This window comes from Strix aluco, chromosome 4, assembly GCF_031877795.1.
Source record: "Strix aluco isolate bStrAlu1 chromosome 4, bStrAlu1.hap1, whole genome shotgun sequence".
In the NCBI taxonomy this organism is placed as follows: domain Eukaryota; kingdom Metazoa; phylum Chordata; class Aves; order Strigiformes; family Strigidae; genus Strix; species Strix aluco.
This window is the reverse complement of record NC_133934.1, coordinates 174,543-189,463: the sequence shown is the minus strand read 5'-3', so window position 1 is coordinate 189,463 and position 14,921 is coordinate 174,543. Positions and strand designations below refer to the sequence as shown.

The 14,921-nt window shown below is 65.9% G+C and overlaps 1 protein-coding gene across 2 annotated transcripts in view; it reads left to right on the top strand.

The window, feature by feature from the left end:
• Positions 1-14,921, top strand: part of LOC141922472 (dedicator of cytokinesis protein 2-like) — a 67,472-nt gene that overhangs the window by 2,262 nt on the left and 50,289 nt on the right. For both annotated transcript variants that reach the window (XM_074821650.1, XM_074821649.1), the window contains exons 3-22: positions 103-143; positions 373-428; positions 531-627; positions 699-847; positions 1,572-1,707; positions 1,830-1,984; positions 2,344-2,425; positions 3,435-3,570; positions 4,835-4,910; positions 5,299-5,378; positions 5,789-5,914; positions 6,029-6,153; positions 6,766-6,864; positions 7,471-7,543; positions 8,132-8,235; positions 10,680-10,869; positions 12,947-13,044; positions 13,615-13,704; positions 14,234-14,334; positions 14,450-14,584. In XM_074821650.1, the coding sequence (XP_074677751.1) occupies positions 103-143; positions 373-428; positions 531-627; positions 699-847; positions 1,572-1,707; positions 1,830-1,984; positions 2,344-2,425; positions 3,435-3,570; positions 4,835-4,910; positions 5,299-5,378; positions 5,789-5,914; positions 6,029-6,153; positions 6,766-6,864; positions 7,471-7,543; positions 8,132-8,235; positions 10,680-10,869; positions 12,947-13,044; positions 13,615-13,704; positions 14,234-14,334; positions 14,450-14,584 (2,149 nt within the window). The remainder of the gene's footprint in view (positions 1-102; positions 144-372; positions 429-530; positions 628-698; positions 848-1,571; positions 1,708-1,829; positions 1,985-2,343; positions 2,426-3,434; positions 3,571-4,834; positions 4,911-5,298; positions 5,379-5,788; positions 5,915-6,028; positions 6,154-6,765; positions 6,865-7,470; positions 7,544-8,131; positions 8,236-10,679; positions 10,870-12,946; positions 13,045-13,614; positions 13,705-14,233; positions 14,335-14,449; positions 14,585-14,921) is intronic.

Below are 14,921 nucleotides of genomic sequence, written 5' to 3'. Positions count from 1 at the left end.
ACAGCCTGTGCTGGGTGCCTGGCTGCACCCGCTCTCGGCCACGCTGCTGCGGGCTGCCAGGTCCCCGAGCCCAGCTGATGGCCTCCCCTTGTCCCCTCGCAGGCTGGTACCGTGGGTACTCGCTGCGGAACAGGGCTGCCCGGGTAGGTGAGGGGCTGCCGGGGGGCTGCGGCACGGCACGGGGGGCTGTGGGCACGGCTGGTGGCTTGCCCTGTCCCTGCGGGGGGGACACGCAGGCACCCCGCGGCACTGCCACGCTGGGACCCTTGGTCTCGGGGCGGGCAGCCCCCAGCCGTGGTCCCCCCCCACCCCGGGGAAGGGCTGCCCCCGCCCAGCCCTGCCCGCGGGTGCTGACGGCTCTGGCCCCCCCAGGGCATCTTCCCGGCCTCGCTCATCCACCTGAAGGGTGCCGTGGTGCAGCGCAGGGGGTAGGTACCGGCGTGGGCATGGGCGGGTGGGCCCTGTTGGCCACCTGGCGCGGGGGCCGGCGGCTGCCGCGGGGCTCCAGGACTCCCCGTGCCTCTCCCCAGGGCGGAGGAGAGCGTGGTCCCCGCCGAGCTGCCCATGGTGCAGGAGATCACCACCACGCTGCGGGAGTGGGCCGCCATCTGGAAGCAGCTCTATGTGGTGAGGGCTGGGGGGGTCGGGGGGGCCGGGGGGCCCGTTGGGGCGGCGCGGTGACCTGGTGCTGCCTGCAGGCCGGGCAGACGGAGCAGTACCGGCGGGTGAAGCGGATGATGTACGAGCTGATGGAGCGGCGCTCGCAGCTGCTCTCGGGGACGCTGCCCAAGGACGAGCTCCTGCAGCTCAAGAGGGAGGTGACAGGCAAGATCGACTACGGCAACAAGTGAGAGCGGGGACGGCAGCACAGGCTGCGCGGTGTCCCCAGCGTCCTGCCTGGGGGTCCCTGTGTCCCTGTGTCCTGGCTGGGTGTCCTGGTGTCCCTGTGTCCCAGCTGGATGTCCTTGTGTCCCCAGCATCCTGGCTGGCTATCCCTGTGTACTGGCTGGCTGTCCTGGTGTCCCTGTGTCCCAGCTGGATGTCCTTGTGTCCCCAGCATCCTGGCTGGCTGTCCTTGTGTCCCTGTGTCCTGGCTGGCTGTCCCTGTGTCCCCATGTCCTGGCTGGCTGTCCCATGGTGGCCAGGGCCAGTCAGTGTGCTGGTGGGTGTGCCAGCCACCTAGCCAAGAGCTATCACCAACGAGCCCTGGCTGGGGCCTAGGAGCATCCCTGGTGCTGGCTGGTTCTTGTCCCCTTGCCAGTGCTCCAGGAGGAGGAGGTCCTCCTGCTGAGGGATCTGGTGGAGTTGGGAACGGTCAGGGTGAGGTTCATGGTTGGGCTGGAGGAGCTTCAAGGGCTTTTCCAACCTCCATGATTCTGGGATTCTGGGTTTCTGGGATTCTGTGACCCACTGGGATCTGTCCCGTGCCCACACAGTGCTGGCACCCTCAGGCCCGGTGACAGCCTGTGCCCGTGCAAAGGCAGGCAGGTCCTGGTGGGGTGCACAGACCCGTGTCCCCCCGACCCCACCAAGCACTGGGTCCTGCCTCAACCCTGTCCTGGCCTCTGCAGGATCCTGGCCCTGGACCTGGTGGTGCGGGACGAGGATGAAAACATCCTGGACCCTGACAGGACCAGCGTCATCAGCCTCTTCCAGGCGCACAGGAAGGCTGCACAGACCGTCACGCAGCGCATCCAGGAGGAGACGGTGAGGGCTGGCACCGACCCCGCTGTGCTGCCAGCCTGCTGCCCCGCGCGCGGCCGGGGGCTGAGCCATGGGACTGAGCCGTGGGGCTGAGCCGTGGGGCTGAGCAGCCTTGTGCCCCGCAGAGCCCGCAGCAGAGCGCGCTGGGCTGCAGCGCCCGCCTGGCAGCTTCGCCCTCCCACAGCCTCTACCTCTGCGTGCGCAACTTCGTCTGCAACATCGGCGAGGAGGCGCAGCTCTTCATGGCGCTGTACGACCCCGGCGAGCAGCGCATGATCAGGTGGGGCCCCACTGTCTGGCCCCTGCCCCTTCGCACCTTTGCTGCTCGCCAGCCTGACCAAGCCAGCCGGCAGCCCCCCGCCGCTGGGGATGGCCAGGCTGGGCCAGTCCATCTGCCGCTGGGCCAGTCTGTCTGGTGGGACGAGGGGTCTGCGCGGCGGGAGCTGGCGGGGGCCAGGCACCAGGGCAGCGCCCAGCCTGTGGCTCAAGCGCTCCAGCCCACCTCGTGGGGTTTGCTCATGGGCCGTTGACTGGCAGCCTCAGCCCGGCCGCCCTGCGGGGCTGCCCCGAGCTCCAGCTCCGCCGTCCCAGCGCCTGGCCCCCGCCACCGGCTCCTCAGCCCTTGCTTTCCCCTCGCAGCGAGAACTACGTGATCCGCTGGGCCAGCACGGGCGTCCCCCAGGACATCGAGCTGCTCAACAACCTCAGGGCCATCTTCACGGTGAGCGTAGACCCCTCGGGAGCGACGCTGCTGCCGCCGCCTCCCTGCAGAGCTGCCTGCTCTCCTGCCCGCCCCGCCCCTGCAGAGCTGCGCCCCCCCAGGCCCTGCAGCGTTTCGGGTTCATCCCGCATTGCGCCCCAGGCCCTGCCGCAGCCCGCATCCCCCCGCCAGCGCCTGAATCCCTACTGCTCCCCCACCGTGGGGCTGCCCCTTGAGGCCTCCCTCCCAGGTGGGGGGTTGCTGGGGCCGTCGGGGTGCCCGTGCCGCCCATCTCTGCCCCATCCCTTGCCCGCCCGGCCCCTTGCCGTGGCTGGCAGGAGGCGCAGGCAGCGCCTGCTGATGCAGCATTTTTCCCGCTGCACCAGCAGAGCTGAGCTGGCCCTCAGGCTGGCCCAAGCGGAGCCGTCGATATGCAGATGAGCTGGGAAAATCAATGCTAATGAGCAGCATCAGCACTTCCAGCCCCCGCTGTCCGGCTCCCCGGCTCTCACCCACCTCTGACCCCTGCCCACTGCCGGCATCAGCCGCGCGTCCCTGTGCGCTGCGGCGTGACCCTGCCCAATGCTGCAGCCCCGTGCCGCGGCCCTGCAGGAAGGTTCTGGCACAGGAGCAGCAACCACGGGGGACCTGACCCCCCCCACAAGGTGCCTGGAGCCGGGGCGCGTGGCCACCCCACCAAGCCCTATGCCGTGTCAGACCTACCTGCACCCTTGGTTGCGTGTTGGTCTCCACCAGCCCCAGCATTGTCCCTGTTCCTCCATCTTGGGGCTCCCTGGGGTGGCGGGGCTGTGTACCTGGCGGCCCAGCCCCTCTGCGGGGCACAGCGGCGGGGGGACGCCCCATCCCCTGACGGCAGTGCCAGGGTGCCAGGAGCAGGGGCCCACCGTGTCTCTGCGCCCGCCGGTTCCTCCTCCCGCCCAACCCCGAGTACCCCGCAGTCCCCCGGTGCTGGCAGAGACACGTGGTGCTGCCGGCACCCCCTGCTCACATGGCCCCTGTGGCCCTCCAGGACCTGGGCAGCAAAGACCTGAAGCGGGAGAGGCTTTTCCTGGTGTGCCAGATCATCCGGGTGGGACGCATGGACCTTCGGGAGACCTACAGCCGCAAGCTCAGCACAGGCCTGCGGCGGCCCTTCGGCATCTCAGGTGGGATCAGGCTCTGCCATGGGTGCCGGGAGGAGACACCCCCCCTCAGTAACGTCCGCACCAGCACCCCTCAGCACCCACCTCTTGGCCACCGGACGCCATGGGGCAGCCCCCCCACCCCACACATGGACCCTGGACCCTCTCTTGCCTCCGCACGGCCACGCTCACCCCCCTAAGCTCGCTGCCCCATCTCCCCCTCCCCAGCCAGACCCACCCCCCCACAGTGGCGCAGGCCTGTCCAGCCTGTGCTGGGGTGTGGGGGGGCTCTGGCACGGCTGCTCCAACAGCCGGGAAAGCCTTGGCTCCCTGCTCCCGTGACAGCCCGAGCCAAGGGCTTCCCCCCGCCGCCCCCCCCGGCCCTACCAGGGCTGCGGCCACAGGGCCCAGGGGGGTGCAGTGCCCCCGGTGGAGGAGAGGGGCTGAGGGGGGCCCAGTGCTGCTGGAGGTGCCCCCGGGATCAGCCCTGGCCCCCCCAGTGGAGCGAGGAGTTCCCCCGCCCTCGCCTCGACCCCTGGTCCTGCTCTGGGAATTGATCTCCACCGGGTAGGCTTGCTGGGAAGTTATTGATTTTGCTTGGCTAATTAGCACGTGCAAGGGCCTCAGCCACAGAGAAATTACCGGGTGAATTATGACCATGGTGGCTAATTGCCCTCCAAGCTGAGCATGTTCCCGGGGGGGCAGACGGCCTGTCCTGGTGCCTGCTCTGCAGTGACCTCTCTCTGGCTGATGGAGAGGTTCTGGATGTGGCTGATTTTGGCCCAAAGCTCCCCCAGAGCTCTGAGGTCACCTGTGGTGACCATCCAGCCTGCGGCCACACCATCTCTGCCTGCCAGCCCCCAGAGGTGCTTGGTGCCCGCCCCGAGCACCCAGCTCAGCCCCGGGGCAGCCGGGGAAGCGCAGGGCGAGGGGTGGAGAGCCCGAGGGGTGGTGGTGTTCCCCAACCCTTCCCTATGCCAGGGGCTGCCGCCGGCGCTGCCGCGGCCACCCCGGGAGCGTTCCTGTGGGTGAGCTGTGCTGGGGTGCCACGACCCAGCCCGTGTCCATCAGTGCTGTGGGGTGGCAGAGGGGTCTCGGTGGGGCGTGAGGAGCTCCCTGCACACGTGCTGGGGCGCAGCAGGGTTGGTGCTGGGGACACAGGCTGCAGGGTGGGACAAAACTCTCCTGGGGGGCTGGTACCAGGAGGATTTGGCATGGAGGGCCCTGGCGCTGGGGGCCGGGGCTGCCGTGGCAGCCGCCCCACGCTGCCGCCTCTGTGCTGCCGCAGTGATGGACATCATAGACATCACCAAGGGGAAGTGCGAAAGCGATGAGGACAAGCAGCACTTCATCCCCGTGCACCTGTGAGTCCTGCGGGGGGGGCAGGGGGGCAGCGGGCAGGGGAACGGGCAGGGGGCAGTGGGCAGCGGGGCAGTGCTCCACGGGCCTGGCTGGGACAGGGACAGCAGCTGCGAGGAGGCAGGAGGTGCCAGGATCAAAGAGAAAAGATTTTTCCGTTAAATGTGGCTTTGCAAAGGGACCGTGGATCCTCAGGACATGATGTCACCAGGGCCTCAGTGAGGTTCACAAAAGGGTGTTTTTGGAGGTAGCGAGGCCATGCTGGAGCTCTGCCCCCAGCCCTGCAGGGCACACCCCGGGGCCCGGCGCTTCTGTGGGAGCCATCCCGCACCTCAGTCCCAGCAGGTGCCTGGCAGGGAGCTCCCCTGAATCGCCCCGCTCTGGTGTTTGCAGGGTGGCTGCTGACAACGATTTTCTTCACAACATGATCAGGAAAGCGGTGGAGGGGAAGGACATCAACCACAAAGGACAAGGTAGAGCCCCTGCGTCCCCCCTGCCCTGTGCCCCCTCTGAGCCATGGTACGTGGTGGGGGATGGGGTGATACCCCTCCCCGGCCCATCCCGCGTTTCCCTGCAGCTGCTGGCTGTGCTCGGGGTCCCCAGGCTGCTCCCAGCCCCCATGCTGGGGCAGTCCCCCCGTGCCACTCCTCGCAGGGTCTGGGGGCTCACTCTGGTCCCTGGCCGGCCCCAGGCCCCCTCCTGCTGCCTCCCCCAGGCTCTTGCGCGCTGTCACCCCGTGAAAAACCGCAGCGGCCATGGGGTGTGTTTGGTCCCGGGTGTGGTGGGCGCTCGGGGTGCTGATTGTCCCAGTAACAGGGATTGGAGCCGTAGGGGGTCACCGGGAGCCACCACCCACCCGACGTCCCGCGCTCTGTCCCCGCAGGATTCTGGGTGTCCCTGAAGATGCTCTGGGGAGACCTGAGCCAAGTGCGGAAGGACCATCCCCACCTCGTGGACCGCAGCACCGTGGTGGCACGCAAACTGGGCTACCCGGAGGTCATCATGCCAGGCAAGTGGGGGGGTGGGTTGGACCACCCCTGGGTGGTCTCTGGGGGTCCCAGCGTGGTGTTAGGGGGTGCCCCACTGCAGATGCGGCCTCGCTGATGGGGCTGTCCCCCCCCAGGAGACGTCAGGAACGACATCTACCTGACGCTGGTGCAGGGTGAGTTTGACAAGGGCAGCAAGAAGACGCAGAAGAACGTGGAGGTGACAGTGTGTGTCTGTGACGAGTCGGGCAGCGTGGTGCAGGTACGGCAGGCGCCGGATCGGCCCCGGCGCGAGGGACTGTCCCCCGCGTCACCCACCTCGGGCAGTGCCGGTGCCAGTGTGGTGCTGGGGAAGCCTCTTCGGCTACCAGAGCCCCTGCAGCTGCCCTTCGGAGTCAAGATCTGGGGAAGTGGTGGGAAGGGATAGGAGGGAAGATCGTCCCCCCCTTGGGGACAGCCAGAACCCCGGGCCCCCCCCAGGTGTGGAGTGTCCCCACTCTCCATCCCCGGGAGAGGCAGGAGGTGCTGGGGGGTTGCCAGGAGGGCGGGCGGAGGCTCAGACCCAGTTTCCCCCGCCCCAGGACTGGCTGTTGCCTCGTCTCTCTCGCTGGGTGTTTGCATTTATTCCCAACTCAGTTCTTGCCTGGCCCCCAAGGCTGTGAACTGCTGAGGGTCCCACGTGGCTGGTCTGGGGGCGCAGCCCTCGCCTCCTTCTCCATCCCCGATAACACCTTTCTGGCGGGGCAGCAGAAGCCAAGCTGTGACCGTGCTGGGGGGGCTGGACCGCTCGGGGCTGGCCCGAGTGAACAGGGGCTGCAGAATTCCTCAGCATTTCCAGTTTATTTGGTCTCTTCCGCTGCTGCCCTCTCCACAGAACGTCATCTACCACGGGGCAGGGGACAGGCCGGCCAGCGAGTACCGCTCCGTGGTCTACTACCAGCAGCGGCACCAGCGCTGGATGGAGACGGTGAAGGTCTGTACCAGCCATGGGGACTGGGTGGGGCTGGGGCTGCAGCCATCTCCCTGGGCAGCCTATTCCACTGTCTGACCACTCGTTCTGTGAAAAATTTTTTTCCTCATGTCAGTCTGACCCTTCCCTGTTGCAGTCTAAAGCCGTTCCCTCTTGTTCTGTCACTAATCACCTGTGAGAAGAGACCAGCACCAACCTCTCTACAACGTCCTCTCAGGGAGCTGTAGAGTGATGAGGTCTCCCCTCACCTTCTCCTCCTCACATTGAACAGTCCCAGCTCCTTCCATCGCTCCTCACAGGATTTATTCTCCAGGCCCTTCCCCAGCTCGTTGCCCTCCTCTGCACTCGCCCCAGCACCTCGAGATCTCTCTGGTATTGAGGTGCCCAAAACTGGACACAACACTGCAGGTGTGGCCTCACCAGTGCAGAGCACAGGGGGACTGTCACCTCCCTACTTCAGCCTCGCTGCTTGAAAGCAAAGACGGTGGCTCTGGGTTTCAGGGACCGGCTGTTCAGCACAGGCTTTGCCCAAGCACGAGGGGTCTCGGCCAGCCCCTTGCTCAGCCTGCGCCGTCCCGTGCTCACATGGGCTCACGTCCTCTCTCTCAGATTGCTGTTCCCATCGAAGATGTCCACAAGACCCACCTGAGGTTCACCTTCCGGCACCGCTCCTCCAGCGACTGTGAGCATCTCCCCTCTCCACTCCTCCTCCCCTCGCGTTCGAAGTGCGGCTTTGTGCAGTCCCCGGGCGCCTGCACTCGGAGCACCCGCCCCGTGTCCCCTGGCTTTGGGCTGCAGCCGGGCCGCAGCCTGTGGCGCGTGGCCCAGAGGATGGGCTGTGCCCGGGGACACGGTGCGGCACGTCCTGCGGCTGTGGGAGCCTTCCCGGGGCCACTGCGGAGGCCTGCGGCTGAGGCTGCTGCTCGGCCTCAAGCCCTGTCTGCCCCAAACCCTGCCCCAAGCCCTGCCTGCCCCAAGCCCTGCCTGCCCCAAACTCTGCCTGCCCCAAACCCTGCCTGCCCCAAACCCTGCCCCAAACCCTGCCCCAAGCCCTGCCCCAAGCCCTGCCTGCCCCAAGCCCGCCTCGTTCCCACAGAGGTAGCTGATGGCCACCTGCCCGGGCTCCAGGGAGGGAAACGCCGTTTCCCGGCAGCCCCCTCCCCGGGCTGCTCTGGCCGCCGGGTGGGCAGGAGCCCCTGGCTGTGCTGCCCTTTCCCTGCCCGCACGGCGCATCCTCGCCTTCACCTCGCCCCGTGTTTGTCTCTCCCAGCCAAAGACAAAAGTGAGCGGATTTTCTCCATGGCCTTCGTGAAGCTGATGAGGCCCGACGGCACCACACTGCGTGACGGGGAGCACGACCTGGTGCTGTACAAGGTACGGGGGGTGGGCAGACCCCCCCTCGAAGCGGGGAGGCTGCAGGATGCTCCTGGCAGCTGCCTGTGTGGGGCTGGGGTCCCCGTCCCTGCCGCAGCTGCCGCGCTGGTGCCACATGCCCAGAGTCCCCTGCAGGGTTTCAGTCCCTCCCTCCTCCCGGCCTTCCCGTCCTTGGTGACGGGGGCTCCTGCCACGGCTCCCCGCACACAGCGCCTCTGATGTCTGCACTGCTCCCCTGCGAATGACAAGTTTTGTTTAGGAAAAGGTGACTTAAACTCATCTGACTTGGGAGGGAACGTCCCCCTGAAGATACGTGCTACACTTTATCTGATCTCACCAGCGTTTTTTTGCTGAAAACTGCCTGGTTTTTCTTCTGAGAGAGCAGAGAGAGCATGTGAGGAGGGAAATTCACTGTTCATTGGGAAAAAACGCCGTCGGCTCTGCCACCGGGGTGTGAAACACCCTGTGAGCGCTGACCCCCCCTCCATGTCCCCTCGAGCAGGAGGTGTGAGTGGGTCCCTGCTGCGGGGCCGAGCTTGGGGCTCTGCGTGTGGACAGCACACCGGCGTTCCTTGCCGCCTCCCCGGGAGGTGCCCTCCCCACTTCAGCCCTGCTCTGGGGTTTAACTGATGGTGTTTAACTGAAGATTTCCCGAATTTCCTCCGCTGTTCCTGGTGGTGTGACCACAGTTCCCGAGGCAGATCCAGCTCCCTTCCCTGCACCTTTGCGGGACCAGCAGATCCACCTCCTGCCCTGTCCTGCGCTGGGGCAGGACCAGCCCCCCCAGCCGTCCTGGTTTGGGCACACTTCTGGCGAGGGGACAGGCTCGCTCCCGCCCGTCTGTCCGTCCGTCCGTCCCGGTGCCGCTGTTACCGTTCCTCATCTATACCCACGTGGTGCCTGACCTCCCTCCTGCGGGGAGCCCGCGGTGCCCTGCCCAGCCTGGGGACAAGACCCGGCTGCACTTTGCTTCCTCAGCAGCTCCTATGTGCTTGAAATTGTTCTCGTGTCCCTCCTCCCTCTTCTTTTTGGGCAAAACACCCAAATTCTTTAAACGCTGCCATGGCCTGCAGAGCTGGGGATGCAGTCCCTGGCTCTCGGGGGACTGTCCCTCCCGCAGCCGGTGCTGCAGAGGGAGCACTGGGCACTCTCGGGCCTTGCTGGTGCTGGCTGGGGCGGAGAGATCAAACCCTGCACGTCTCCCTCCCGGACGCATTTTCTCCTTGAAGGGTTGTTGCTGCCCTCGCTGAACCATCACGTTCAGCAGCGTCCTCTGCCCGAGGGCCAACGAAAGCCGCCACGCTCCGCTTTGTCTTCTCCCCGCCTGACTCCTGCTCTTCCCGGCAAACACTGGGGTTTGATTCTGGGAGTCAGAACCTATTTTGTATTTTTATCTTTATTTGCCAGAGCAATGTGAATTATATGCTTTTAGCTCCTCAGACCTATTGATCTCACGCTGGTTGAGACAGGTCTGAAATTAAACCATTTTACCCTACGAGGGCTCCGCTGCCCTCGGAAGAAGTGCAGTGCCTCCTGCCATGCAGCTGGCCGCCGGGGTGTGCTCGGTGGAGAGAGAAGCCAACAACAAACTATTTTGTGATCTTCATCTGACTTCCAGCAGGAAGAATTTTATCGTGCGAGGTTGCAGGTGGGGAAGGGTAGCTGCCCTGTTGCCACGCTGTAGGCGGGTGCTGGTGAGCTCTGGCCAGCCACCGCGTCCCAGACTTGCAAACGAGCATGGAAGGAGCATTTAGAAATCCACCTCAGTGAGCCCTCCTAGATGTAACGTTGTCTTAATTCTTCAACTTGAGTAGGGGACACAAAGAAATAGGCTGTTTTGTCGCTGTGGAGAGGGACCCTGGTGTGCCCATTCGGGCTGGGAGCATCCCGCTGGCTGGTGATGGTGATGCCGGGGGCCGCGCTGCCTGTCCTGCTGCGTGTCCGTCCCCACGTCCCCACGCTCAGGCGTGTTTCACTCCTGGCATGCTGCTGCCTGGCCCCAGGCTCCTCTGTGTCGTGGCCTCCCCTGTGCTCGCCCTCCTGCCAGTTCTCGTGTCCTCCCCGGGCGCACTGCCCGGGATTCAGTGTCTCTCTGAGCACAGGTCCCTGCAGGGAGCCGCTCTCTTGGGTGCTCTGTTGAAGTTAACGTCAGGCAACGCGCTGTGCTGCCTGCACAGGGCTCTGCACTGTGGGCAGCGATTCCCCTGTGCCGGCTCCTGCATCCCGGCACGTCCCACGAGCCGGAGGTTACCCAGCCGGGAGGGTGCTGTTGGGCTGGAGCCACCGTCACCTGCGTGCGGCTCCACGGACCTCCTGGCCCTGCACAGCAAAGTCCCCCCACCTGGGACTTGGCCTGGGGTCAGACCCGAGCCCATGGGCCAGCGCTGGCCACAGGGCTCCCGGGCGGCCGCACTGCCCGCTGAGAGCCGCGCTCTGCCTTGCAGGGTGACAGCAGGAAGCTGGAGGATGCTGGTGCGTACCTGACCCTGCCCTCAACGAGGAACCTGCCCGAGCCAAAGCTCCTCTCCGGCTCCTCCTTTCGCGTGAGTGGGGGCTCATCCGGCTTAACTGTGTCAGCCCGGGATAGCTTCCAAATCTCGACGCTCGTCTGCTCCACGAAGCTGACCCAGAACGGTGAGTCCGGCTCTGCTGTGCCCCCTCCCCACCAGTGCTTTTCCCCCCACCACACCTAGCGACCAGCTCTCCGGCTGCTGTCTGCTGGCACATGCTGGCCACTGCGGCAGCACCGGGAGGCTGTGCTGGGGCGGGGGAAGCTGGGCCGTGCCCACCAGAGCAGAGACATTTGTCCTCCGATCAGGGAACGGGACCTGCCCTCCCTCCCTCCTAAACCCCCGCAGTGAAAGCAGCTCGTGCCCCTCAGTCCTGGAGGGGTCCTGGAGGGGTCCTGGAGGGGTCCTGGAGGGGTGGCGGTGAGCGGGAGCACCTGTGGCCGGGATGGTGCTGCCCGCTGGCCGCCCTGGCAAGCGGGGCTCGCTGTCCTCAGCCTGGGGCACCGCTGCCGCAGCGCCCTGCGTGGGATGAGGTTTGCCGCAGGCTCTGTTTGCCTATTGCTGGGTCTGTAGCTTAACTCGGAGTTTCTCATTTTTTTTCTCTTTTTTATTAAGGTTGTCTTTTGGCCTATCTGTCTCCTGAGCCCTCCCGAGTTAGCAGCAGATTAGTTTTCCAAGGCAGGGGGAAAAGAGAGCAACCAATACCAGGCTGCAAGTGTTTATAGCCCTGTCCCACCTCCTCGGGGTGTGGAGCTGCCAGGCTGGGGGTAGTTATAGTGGTTTCTTGGCTGGCACAGACCCTTGCAGATGGTAATTAATCTGCTCCTGCCGTGGCGGGGGGGGGGACTGAGCCGCTGCCTCCACTCTGGGAACCAGAGTGAGTGCTGGGTGCTTCTGTTGTGGGCTCCATGACCTTCCTCAGGGCCTTTGAAATCTGGGTGGGAATTGGGGCTCCTTGTTCTCAAGCCTCGTCCTCTGTCAGCCGGTGTGAACCTCCAGCCCTGGGGGGCTCTGCGGGGCAGCCGCGAGCATCCCCCTCGGCACGGGCACGTCTGCATTCGAAGATGGATTTTGCCTGGTTTGAGGGACACCGGGACCCTCCCCTCGTTTTGGGAGGCAGCAGGACAAAGAGGTGTCGAGGTGTGGGTGAGCGCTGGTGGTTGTCACGCCGCTCCCCGAGCCCCCCAGGAGCGCAGGGCTGGCAGCAAGCAGCCTGCGGCAGGGGAGGGCTGTGCCCTCGGCAGCCTCCTGCTGGGGGGGAGCCTCGGGAGGCGAGTGGTAGCGAGGGAGCCGCGTTCCCTCAGCGAGGCCGGCGGAGGGAAACGCTTCGTCCTGCTTTTGCTGGGGTACAGCGGCGCAGCTGGGGAAACTGCAGCCCTGACATGGGGCTCGGGGCGTGGGCACGGCAGCCGTGCAGCCCGGGGGGTGCAGTGCGGTGACACATCGCTGCTGGGGTCCGGGACAGCTGCGGTTCGGTGCAGGCAGGGCCCAGGGCCACTGCTCCTCCATTAATTCCCTTCCCACAGCACAATTACAGCTCCTACAGTAACAACCTTCCATTTAGGAAGCTGGTGCAGGGTCTGGAGCACAGGTCTGATGGGGAGCGGCTGAGGGAACTGGCGGGGTTTAGTCTGGAGAAGAGGAGGCTGAGGGGAGACCTCATGGCCCTCTACAGCTGCCTGAAAGGAGGGTGCAGAGAGGGGGGAGGAGTCTCTTGAGCCAAGGAACCAGCGCCAGGCCAAGAGGGAATGGCCTCAAGCTGCGCCAGGGCCGGGTCAGACTGGCTCTTAGGAAGTATTTCTTTGCAGAAGGGGTTGTTGGGCATTGGAATGGGCTGCCCAGGGCAGGGGGGGAGTCCCCATCCCTGGAGGGGTTGAAGAGTCGGGCTGACCCAGCGCTGAGGGATCTGGTGGAGTTGGGAACGGTCAGGGTGAGGTTCATGGTTGGGCTGGAGGAGCTTCAAGGGCTTTTCCAACCCAGATGATTCTGGGATTATGCCCGCACAGCTGCACAACAGAGCTCAGGCATGATGGGTGCTCGCCCCATGGTTGCCCCATTGTGGGCCCAGCAGCGAGCGGCACCGTGTCCCCAGGCTGGGATCCCTCCGGGCAGTGGGGGTGGGATGGGGCAGCCGGGGGTTGGTGTCATTGGGGGCTGGCAGAGAGGGGAGCGGGGCTGACCCTCCCCTTCCTTCCACCCAGTCAACCTGCTGGGGCTGCTGAAGTGGCGCTCCAAGCCCAGCCTCCTCGCGGGGAACCTCCAGAAGCTGATGAACGTGGACGGAGGGGAGGTCATCAAGGTATGGTCAGGACCCTCCCTCCCGCCTCCCCCCTCCCCTGCGCCAGCGCTCACATCCTGGCGTGTCCCCGGGCAGCTGCTCTATGGGGGACAGCGGGATGTGGAAGCACTGGGGTGTCCTGGCAGCCTGGCTCAGGAGCAGCTGCCAGAGTGGGGGGAGCCTCTGGACTGGGAGCACTGGGAGCACTGGGAGCACTCTGCATGGCCTCAGCACCTCTTCCCTGGGGGGAGAGATGCTGCCTCTGCCTGTGGCTATTGCCCTGCTGGCCCTGGGGAGCCCCACTGGGCCTACTGGGTCTGCTGGGGCTGTGGGGGCTACTGGGGCTGTGGGGGCTACTGGGGCTGCTGGGGCTAGCAGGCAGCAGGAGGGGCAGTGCCGGGCTGGCTGCCGGGGGACAGGCCAAGCCGGGGAGTCGTGTCGTGGCAAAAGGCCGTTTGCCCAGGCGGAGGAAGGCTGAGGAGGGGCACAGGAGCTCTGTGCCCGGTCAGGGCACTCCCGTGCCCAGAGGTGGGTCTGGGGCGATGCTGGGAGTTAATGCTCGAGCCCTCGCAGTGCTCTTGTCTCCCACAGTTCCTCCAGGACACGTTGGATGCCTTGTTCTCCATCATGATGGAGAATTCAGACACGGATGTCTATGACACGCTCGTCTTTGATGCCCTGGTAAGCAGGACCTGCTTCCCCGCGAGCGCTGAGCATGGCTCTGAGCCCTCTGACCAGTGCAGGATGGGCCCAGGTCAGACTGGGGCAGGTTTGAGATGGGGCTTTACTGATCTGGCCAGAAGATCTGTGCTCAGAGCCACGCTGACCCAGCATGGAGCAAGGACCCCCTCCAGGGGACAATTCCAGTGAGATTCAAGGGTGTTTCTCCTACCCTGAGACAAGAGTGACCCCGGTGACGGGCGCAGGGGAGGGCTGGGGTTGGGGCAGCTCTTGAGGGACACCCGGGCTTGGTGATGGTGCAAGCCCTGTGCAGGCTGGCCATGAAGAGTCCTGTGGCTGCTGGGCTTGGGGCTTAATTCAGGCTTCCCGCCTCGGAGGTCTGCCCGTCCCGGCAGGCTGGTCAGGCAGGCGGGGGGCTCTGGTGGCCCCAGCAGCCCCCACGAGGGGTCAATGCTGCTCTGGCCGCCGCTGCGGGCACCTGGTGTCCCGCTGCCTGCGCTGAGCTGTGCCCGCTGCCCGCTCCCCCCAGGTTTTCATCGTGGGGCTCGTGGCCGACAAGAAGTTCCAGCATTTCAACGCTGTCCTGGAGGCCTACATCCGCCAGCACTTCAGCGCCACGCTCGCCTACAAGTGGGTACCCGGCGGGCACGGGGAGGGCTGGGGCCGGCACCTGGGCAGCCCAGCACGGCTCCATGGCTGCCCCGCAGCCTGCCAAGCCCCAGCCATGCGCATCCCCGTCCCGCAGGAAGCTGATCTCGGTGCTGACGCAGTACGTGGACCACGCGAGCCGCGGCGAGCCCTGCGAGCCGCTCATGCGCACCTTCAAGGCCTTGGAGTACGTCTTCAAGTTCATCGTCCGCTCCCGGCACCTCTTTGCCCAGTAAGTGCTGGTGATTGATTCCACTGGGCCGGGCGCCGCGCTCTGCCAGGCTGCTGCGGCGGCACCCCCGGGGATGGGGTCTGCGGGAGGGAGGAAACGAAAGGCCCCCCCGGGGGTCCCTGCGCCACAGGAGCCGTGTTGGTGCTGACCGCTGGCCCCAGGGATGTGGCACTGGCTGCTCGGGTTGGATGTGGCACCCGCGGCTCCCGGCATGCTGCGGATGTGCTGCCGCGTGGGCCGGTCCCCAGACAGGCTCCCCTCCGCCACCGCGCTTCCTCCCCCTGAGGTTTCCAGCAGTTTTCTGCTGCAGGTTGTGCTCTGGCTGCTGCTGGAGCGT